Source organism: Platichthys flesus, chromosome 13, assembly GCF_949316205.1.
Source record: "Platichthys flesus chromosome 13, fPlaFle2.1, whole genome shotgun sequence".
In the NCBI taxonomy this organism is placed as follows: Eukaryota; Metazoa; Chordata; class Actinopteri; order Pleuronectiformes; family Pleuronectidae; genus Platichthys; species Platichthys flesus.
Window position 1 is genome coordinate 3,990,699 of NC_084957.1, and position 9,652 is coordinate 4,000,350.

A 9,652-nucleotide genomic window follows, 5' to 3' on the forward strand; every position below is an offset into this window, starting at 1 on the left:
AAAATCCACTGGTTTTGTGCCCAAACCAACAGTTCGATGATACATTCAAATCAACAGGAGTAAAGGCTGTGGAGAGTTAATGTGCTGCTGTTTGTTCACCATGTAACACAAATTGGGATAACACTCAAACATCACACACTCACACAAACCTCTTCAACCTGTGCTATAACTGACTCTTCTGAGTTTAATGGATCATTTGAACTGAACTGAAAGTCTGTTTGTGACGGATCGGTGCCAGATATTTTCTCCTCCTCGACAGGAAATGTAGCTTTTGGCTCTGATATCGTCATTTAATCACTGAGCCCACATATTGAGGCTGATATGAAATATATGAAATATTATCCATCGTATGTTTCTCTCATTCATATTGCGTGAAAGAGATTAAATCCCTGTCACACACTAATGCTGATACCTGTGAGCGTTCGCAGTGTTTTTCTGTTCTCGAGTGGATGAAGATATTTTGTAAAATAAAGGAGGTGTGGACAGAGACCTTTTTCAGAACGAGGGGGAGAAAATACCTGCAGCAGTGAAGACAAGGCTTCAGTCCCTGTGTGTGAAATTAACCCTTAAATACTGGAACACTGCCTTCTTATTAACATGATTACATCCCTCCTTACATATCCTTGGCGAGGAGGGGCTGACGTATCGGTTCCATCTTTTAGACGTTGAAAACAGATTTTAATCTTTAACATGTCATGATGCCGCGGCTACACATCAAGTCAGAGCAGCGTAACCTAATTACCTGGACCAGCAGCTTCATTGCCATGGTTTATGCATGTGTCTGCACAGCTAAAGTGAACCCCTGTGTCTTGTAAAGTAGCCTTCACCATGACTGTGAGACATTGAGTACATAAATCAATCAATTCAAAGTAGCTGGGAGACACGGCAGTCCTCCTCATCCGTCTTAGTCCAGGTTCCCTCCCGCCGGATCGACACCAGGGCGCATCTATCTCTCCACTGTAGATCAGTCATCCTTCATGGAAATGTGACTTTATGAGCATTCTGCTTATTTTCTGCTATAAATGTTGACACTGCTGCGTGATCTGCTCGTACAGACACGTTACTACTCGTATTTAATTAGATCAAAAGATGATATCTATGAGGCTAAGAGGAAAATATCAAAAGTTGAAGGAACAAGAATTGATTGACAACATGAAATTCAATTGGTGACACACAAATTAACAGGAACTTTCTAATTAACGTTAGCAATGTGTGTTAACCAGTGCAGTGCCCGTTCTGCACCTGCCTGTTTAGGATGAGCTGTTCTCTTGTCCTGTGTTGATGCTCTGGAGCTGCTTCAGAACGACCCCCCCCCCCCCACACACACACACACTGACTGCTACATGGCACTGGTCGCCTGTTTATTAAATTTGAATTAATATTGAATGTACACTTGGCTTGGACTGAGGAAAGTAAGAACACAAGTGTGAAGCCGATTAGATGAACGCTTCACATGGTAGACACACATACACACACACACACAGACACACAAACACACGAAAGACGTTTGAGGATTAGCAGGTAGATAGATGTTAACTTTAGTGTGCTACTAATTCAAATAGTCTTTTTAAATCGATAAACGTTTTTTATATTTCCAGTGAGACCTTGAATAATGTTGTTAAAAAACGTTTGTGATTTTCTGATTGCAACAGCTGTTCAGTCATTTCTGTACATGACCGCACACATTTACTCACATATTTACAGCCACACACACACACACACACACGCCTCCTGCTAAAGAACCGTGCTGATGGTGTCGAAGTCCTTGCTGATCTGAGAGCTGCTGGGCAGCGACTTGAGGTACTCCAGGTGCCGTCGGGCGTCCTCCTGGTTGTGTCTCACGTAGTAGATGACGTAGGCGATCACCATGGTGAACCATCCGAACATGGTGACGAACATGGCCACGTCGGTGGTCTTGTGGTGGAAGTTGCAGAAGTTGATCCCTGAGTCCAGCACCTGGATCACCGGCTTGCCCGCGTACTCCTCCTGCACGGCCGTGTGGCACATCACCTCGTTCACCGTCTCCGGGTCCAGCCGCAGCTCCCTCAGCACCTCCTGCAGCGTACACTCACAGTGCCACGGGTTGTTGGAGAGGCTGATCTTGGCTCGGAGCCGGGCGAAGGCCTCTTTGGGGACACTCTGGATGCGATTGTTGGACAGGTCCAGCACGAGGAGACTGTCGGAGACGCCTTGAAACGCTGCGGCGTCCAGAGTCTCGATGTCGTTGTTGGACAGGTCCACCTCCTGCAGGTAGCGCAGCTCGCTGAAGGCGTGGTTGGGGATGTGCGTGATGTGGTTGGACGCCAGATGCAGGACCACCGTGTCACCGGGGAGATCTGTCGGGATCTTCTCCAAGTTGTGGGACACACACTGGACGACCGTCATGCCGCCCTTCTCTATGCAGAGACAACTTGTAGGGCAAGCCAGCACCGGGGCACTTGCCATGACTAATCCAAGGAGCAAGCCCCGCACGAGGGCAAAGCCATCACAGATCGGATGTTTCCTGGGCGCATCAGGCCCGGCTAAGTCCTGCATATTCAGCAGTGACCTCCCACGAGGCCTGTCAGGCAAGAGCGATCATACTCTCACCTGTTCCTCCGCGTTAAGTGGTGATAACTGCCGGCTCATTACCTTTCAAGAAGACAAAGAAAGGATCAGCTTATCCTCAGAAACATGTGGGCTCCTCACCGGATAATCCCTCAGAAGTGATTCGACAGTGGTCTTTTGAAAAAGATTTCCAAAGAGCTCTTCCAAATATCGAGCATATTCCAGCAACAGCAGGGAAAAGGGAAATATCACAGTAATCGTCAAAGGGCCAGGAGTCGGAATCAACGTGTTCCGTTGGCAACTGAAGAAATAGAAGAAAAAAGTGTTATTCATGAACGGGTAAATAGTTATTGAAAGCAGAGAGAAGACAGTAACAGCTGGAAATGAACATGCATTGATCAAGCTCGACATTTGACAGGAGAAGGCATCTTGGCTGCTTTGTGCGTCTTTGTTTCCAATGTTGTCTCACTATCTGAGCATTTTGTTATCAATTTCTAAAAGCCTCTTCCTGTTCATGTTTGTCCTCAACACAAAGTACAAGTCATTATATCAATCACTCCATTATTTCATGTCTGGACAAATGACAAATCTCATCTTCTCTAGACTCCAACAACGATGATTTTTTATCCTTTGTTTCAAGACTCGTGTGTTTCTCATTCATTCATGCGAACATGCTGATAATAGCTGGCTGTGTGTGTGTGTGTGTGTGTGTGTGCGTGTGTGTGTGTGTGTGTGTGTCATCACTTTACCACTGTGCACCCTCTGGTGGTCTAATAGCGATCACACACGCAACCCCTCGCTGTGCTCGCGGGCATCTTCCCCACGGAGCCTCTCTCTCTCTCCCTCAGTTTCCATCTCTCTCTTCTTTCTTTCTTTTTTTTACTGTTTTTCTTTGGCAAGGACTTCATAGATCAAGGCCACAAACACACAACACACTCGCACACACACTTTAAGTAAGCCCCTAAGCTCAGCAGGAGGTGTGAACAGGATCTTGGCACCAGCACACACACACACACACACACACACACACACACACATAAACATGTACACGAGTGTGGCTGTAGTGCACCCTGCAGTGATCTTATAACACGACCACATCATTAACCAGTTTATAATAAGGCTCACGGGTGGACACACACTGTTCACAGGGATCTGATCTTTAATGTGTGTCCGTCCGTCCGGTTTAAAATAATATAATATAATATCTGATATTAAAACCTAAACGTGTCACAGCCTCACATGTACTGTAGGAAGGAAGATCTCATGCATCATTAAGACGTCTGATGCTGAGTGGATCTAAATGAGCCTGAATGAGACCAATGGTGCAGGAGAAGTGGAAAATAAGAATCATCTCAAAGCATTAAATAACCATCACTTTAGACTGTGTAGTGGTTCTGTGGTCAAATATGACAGATACAATAAATGCAACAACTTGATAAATAAATATAGCAGCATAGTATTTGTAAAAGTGCACTTACCAGGAAAGAGTTTGATCCTGGTAATAATAAATGTTTTTTTTCCATCCGGTGTGAATCTCAGTAAAGTGCTGCAGCAGTGTAAGAGCAGTTCACATGTCAGCACCGAGGTCTGTGGACAGACAAGAGGACAGACAGGCAGCGGACATGTGTCTCCACGCGGCCACGCGCCGCTCCGGGCACGAGTGACGAGGACGCGGCAAAGTTCCGAAGCTGCACGCGCGGAAGTTGGTGAACAGTCTCATGTCTCCGGACGTGTCTCCTGGTTCTTCAATGTCTCCCTGACAGCGGCAGCTGCACTTGTTGGGGGGGGGGGGGGGGGGGCACTCGAGGTGCAGCACCGGTCCCATACGTCACACTCGAGTTCCCCGCCCCCTTTCATATCGCGTATGGTGCCAGAAGGAGTCCCGTGCGCGTGTGGATCAGTCTGCTGGTCTGTTGGCTGCTCCGCTGTCCTGCATCTACCACACCTGCCTGTCTATGTGTCTCTCTCTCTGTCTGTCTCTCTGTCTCTCTTCCTGTCTGTCTCTCTCTCTCTCTCTGTCTCTCCGTCTCTCTTCCTGTCCCTCTCTGTCTGTCTGTCTCTCCGTCTCTCTCTCTCTCTCTCTCTGTCCGTCTCTTTCTCTCTGTCTGTCTATCTGCCTGCCTGCTATGTGTCTCTCTTCCTGTCCCTCTCTCTCTGTCTGTCTCTCCGTCTCTCTTCCTTTCTCTCTCTCTCTCTGTCTGTCTCTCTCTGTCTGTCTCTCCGTCTCTCTTCCTGTCCCTCTCTGTCTGTCTGTCTCTCCGTCTCTCTCTCTCTCTTTCTCTCTCTCTGTCTGTCTCTCTGTCAGCTGCCCTCCTTTCTCCTCCAAGACAATTATCTACATCATTAAGAAAAGGTGAATCTGAAAATTGTCTCTTGACACTGAATGAGAAGGAAACACACGACCAGGTCCTGAGTCGCTTCTGCTTTTAACTCTGCTGCCATCAATATTTATTATTATTATTATTAGTAGTAGTAGTAGTAGTAGTAGTATTCATATTATTATCATAAATCCAAACAGCCTTACACCTGAGTTGTTTCCCACATTGATTGCACTCTTTCTGTAAAGAGTCCCCATTTTAATGAAATGTTTAAAAGTTCCTTAAATCCTGGAACGATACAATTATAAACACAACAAGAACACAATATATCTGGAATTGTTTCTCGTGTGTGAAAGGGGTTGTGTTGCTTCAGTATGGACCAAAGGTGTATTGATTATTATAATCACCCTAAGTGCTGTATCAGACGAATTGGGATGTCGGGGATTTGTTTGCTGTGGATCAAGATGTCAGCCCCCCCCCCCCCACCCCCCACCCCCACAGGCTACATGTTGTTTCTCCTGGAACTGCTCAAAGACACTTTCTGCTCGGTGTTTGTCTGTATAAGACTCAAAGCAACCTCATAACTCTACATGACATTTAGCTGACGCTTTTATCCAGAGCAACTTCCAGTTAGTGCATTCAACATCCTCTAATCGTGTTCTATGTTGATAGTGTGTCTTTTATTTTCATTGTTTTAAAAACTGGATGCAGGCACAATAACACATTTTACTGCACATCGTACCATTTGTAATAACCTTAACCCTAACCCAATTGAAGCTTATCTTATATCTTATCCATGAGGGGCCATTCAAGGTTCAGCATCTTGCCCAAGGACCCTTCGCCTGGGATTCGAGCAACTGACCTTTTGGTTAGCTAGGACAACCGCTCTACCCCTGAGCCACCAACAGCCAACAAATTGCAATTCATAAAGCACAATGTCCCCAGGTTGTTTATTGTATATGTATACGTATATACTTTTCATAGAAACAAGCATATTTTCCATAGAAGTGCATAGAATTTGCATTGATGTGATGAATAAGGTCACATCCCATACGACCTGAACAGACTGCACATGACCGCACATTCGATGGAGCATTAAGTGTTTCTGTTTTTCTCGTATCTTTTGTTTTATATCATTAGTTGACCTCAAGGCTGTTTCAATCCGTGCAGAGGCTTCTTCTTCGAGTCTGCAGCTCTGACAGAAAAGAATGTATTTGAGGGACAAAGCCTTAAGCTCACGGTTGCTCGTGAAATGTTCCTTTGTTACAATTTAGTGCAGGTTACAAAACAGAGCGAATGTAAGTTTAGAAAAGTGAGTTTAACCGACCCCTCCAATTCCATTTGCTCCTCCCCATATGATTCAAATGTAGGTCAGATGCTCCCAGGCGCCCTTCTGATCAAGAGAGGAGGGCGAGTTTTTAATGGGACCAGTCCCTCGTCGAACCCCCAGTGTGGCACGAAGTACTGAACTGCTCAAAAGTGATGTCAAAGAATATAACACTAGTCTAGTGTTGTATATATACTGTCACTTTTTAGTGTTTTAGAGCAGAGCTCTTTATAAAACAATCTATATATAAATCTATGGTGAAGAGTGAATTAACAAAAACATTGTGTTCATCTTTCCTGGTTTATCTGCATGGTAGATTTAGTAGTTAAGTAGTTTTTAATTATTGTAAATTTTCTGTATTACTGTCACAGATGTGGCTTGTGTATAAGTTTGAATGATTAACTTAACTGCTGTTATTTTTTCATACATTGCTTTTCGCAGTCTGTCAATCAACCAACACAATCTTCAGACCCAAGTTCAGAAGATGTCAAAATAAAAGCTCTGTTATTCAGCTCGACATAAAGCACCAGTAACAAAACGACTGTTTTGCTTTTATTTTGAAGACAAATTGCCAGAGATATGACCCCTCATAGGTTTAAAAATGTATTAAAATTTAACATATTTAGCATCTAATTCGCCCGGAATTCAAAACTGCACTTTCCTGGACCACAAGTAAGACACATAATAAGTGTGAAGCTGATAAGATGAATGGTTCACGAGATCTTCACATACAAAAGAAAGACAGACACACACACACACACACACACACACACACACACATATATGTACATATATATATATATATATATATATATATATGTACATATGTATATACAGTCCCTGAACTAATTTGTTGTTTTGCTCATGTGGTGAAGGCCACAGCATATTATTCCCATAATTTCCAAATCCCACCATTCAGTGACCCCTCAAGCCATATGGGGGCATATTCATCCACTTTATAAACACACACACACACAGACACACACATACATATATGTGTGTGTCTGTGTATAATGATCCCACCACATTCCATTAACCCAGTGGAGAATTGCCTGGTGAGAGTAATGATATCCTCAGCAGCAGCGTTTCAGGTGGTCAGATGACAGAGCTGCTGTAAAGAGACCAAAAGGAAATTACAAACATCCCAGTGATGTTTGTAATTTCTTATGATTATGTGTCATTCTTTTGTTTTTGTTTACTGTTTTGTTGCTGAGTCGCTGCTCTCACAGACCTTGTTATCACCATGGACTGTCAGTTAAGATGGATGGTGCATCTCTACTTCCTCCCACTATCCCGACATGAAGCCAGAACATGGCGGAAACCGACTCTGACCGCGGTATCAAGATGCTGCCGATACACGTAGTCACAGCAGAGTATCAGCTGTCAATCAAATAACTAACATGAAACATGAGCAGTGGAGGATACGTCAGTGTGATAAGAACTACCTCAGGTGACAGAATGCATCTTTGACTAAATTTACATAATGTGTACTTTGAGTTAATTGGTGCCATGTCTCATCCACTAACATGGAGGAGGTGGGGATTTTAACCTACACTGCAAAACAGATATAATGAAGTGCTTATATAACGAAGGCTTTAAACTTTCCTCATAGATGAGTTATTTTGTGTACAAAAACATTTTAATTAAGAAGATTGAATTAGATTATAAGGAAAGTATTTTATAATCATAAGAGAATATACTTTACTTTAAAGTAAAGTGAATCGGCCTTCAGAGAATAAATGTATTCATTTTAATTTCTGATGAACATAATAATTCCGAGGACATTGCTCCTGCTTTTCTCCATTAGTTTATCATTTATTGTTCCGTGTCGGGTTTCCAAACGATCGACTCAAATGGCAGAATAAGTCACAGACAGTTCATGTTCAAACCACAATCTGATGTGGAGGCTGAAAAAGATATATAACTTTTAGATAGAAAACTTTGTGTAATTTATGATACCTGGTTCATCACGAATGAAACCTTTGTGTTCAGTTGCACAGATTTGACTATAAATATTTTTGGTAAAAAATAAAACTGAGCTGGTTTTGTCTCTGTTCATGAGTGTGGTTTATATATGAGTTTGAATGACTTACGTTACAGGTGTAGATTTAAAAAATGCATTTGAGAGGAATCGACAAAATCTATAGAGCCAAGTTCAGAACTTTTCAAAATAAAAGCTCTGTATTTCAGCACGATGAATGTATCCATTAGGAGATCAGCACATGTCCATGTCCGTTATGGCAAAAATAAAAATATCAAATCCTCAAAACGGTTTGGTGTGTCAGATATTATTGACAGCCAGTTGTCAACCACTGGTGGAGTTTGTTCGGGGACATTTCTGGGATCAGTGGTGAGATTTCAGTCCACACGTTGACATCTAAATAACAAGGCTGCAGATACAGCTTGGCCGAAGGAAGATGCAACCTTCCTCCTGGTCTTTGTGTTTTTCTAATGGTGGTTACATTGTCTGAGTGAGTGTTTAGATAAGAGCGTGTGAACTTTCTAAATTCACCTATCTGCTCCATACAGCAGAGCTAAGTCCTGGCTGTCATGCAGTGAGCCAAATGAAGTATCTTGCTTGTGTAATTACATTTCCGCAGGTTCGTACAACGTTCAAGTGAAGTTAAATTAGTTTCCTTTAAACACAACTTGACAGACAATCCACAGGCTCCACACTCAGGTGCAGTCATAGCACCGGGCGGCTTGGAAACTTTTAAGCGCCCGTTAGGAATTAAACAACAAATAAATTATAACAAAACTATACGACTAAAGAGAATGAAAGCCATTAAACTGTTGATGGTCCGTAAATAAAGATTCAAAAATAATAGAGTTAGTCAACGCTGTTAAATGTGTCAGGGTGCAGGCCGGACCCATAACAACACCCACACACTGATGGCAGGCCAAACTGGGAACCATTATATTGGGAAGGAGGCACAAAGAGCCTTTCTGACTAAACCACTATCAACGCTGTGTTTACTGCCTCTGACTGCAGCATCACTCCGCTCCGCTCCCTCCTTCATCCACCACTCATGACCACTAATAACCACTGATCCATCATTCACTCGGTCCCAACATAGGGCGACATCAGCAGCTGCTTATATGCTAAATTAGAACGAATTAGCTCAAGGATATTGAATAGAGGAGCTTGACCCGAGACAACACAAGCAGCTGCAGGGAGGGAGGAATTTAATCTTAAAATATATCTCACACGAACGCTGCCGGACCTTCACACGTTAATTTCATACTTGCCGCACCTCACAAAGGATCAGGTGGTTTCAGTCTGACAAAATACACACAAACACAAACACACCCACTGTTTTAGAAAATGTTAGGACTGTGACACTCGGGTAAAAAGAAAGCCAAGGTCAGGGATTTGGAGAGCAGCTGTTGCGAGAGCAGTAGAAATAACATCCTGCAACATGCTGCCGGAGAGATGAGGCTTTCCACATCGGCAGCTTGC

At 43.3% G+C, this 9,652-nt stretch overlaps 1 protein-coding gene across 1 annotated transcript; it reads right to left on the reverse strand.

Moving 5' to 3' along the window:
* Positions 1-1,713: 1,713 nt before the first annotated feature.
* On the reverse strand, positions 1,714-2,535 carry lrrc3 (leucine rich repeat containing 3). The gene has a single exon (XM_062403174.1). It carries the CDS (start codon positions 2,533-2,535, stop codon positions 1,735-1,737), a length of 801 nt encoding a protein of 266 aa, XP_062259158.1. The 3' UTR covers positions 1,714-1,734.
* Positions 2,536-9,652: the final 7,117 nt, after the last annotated feature.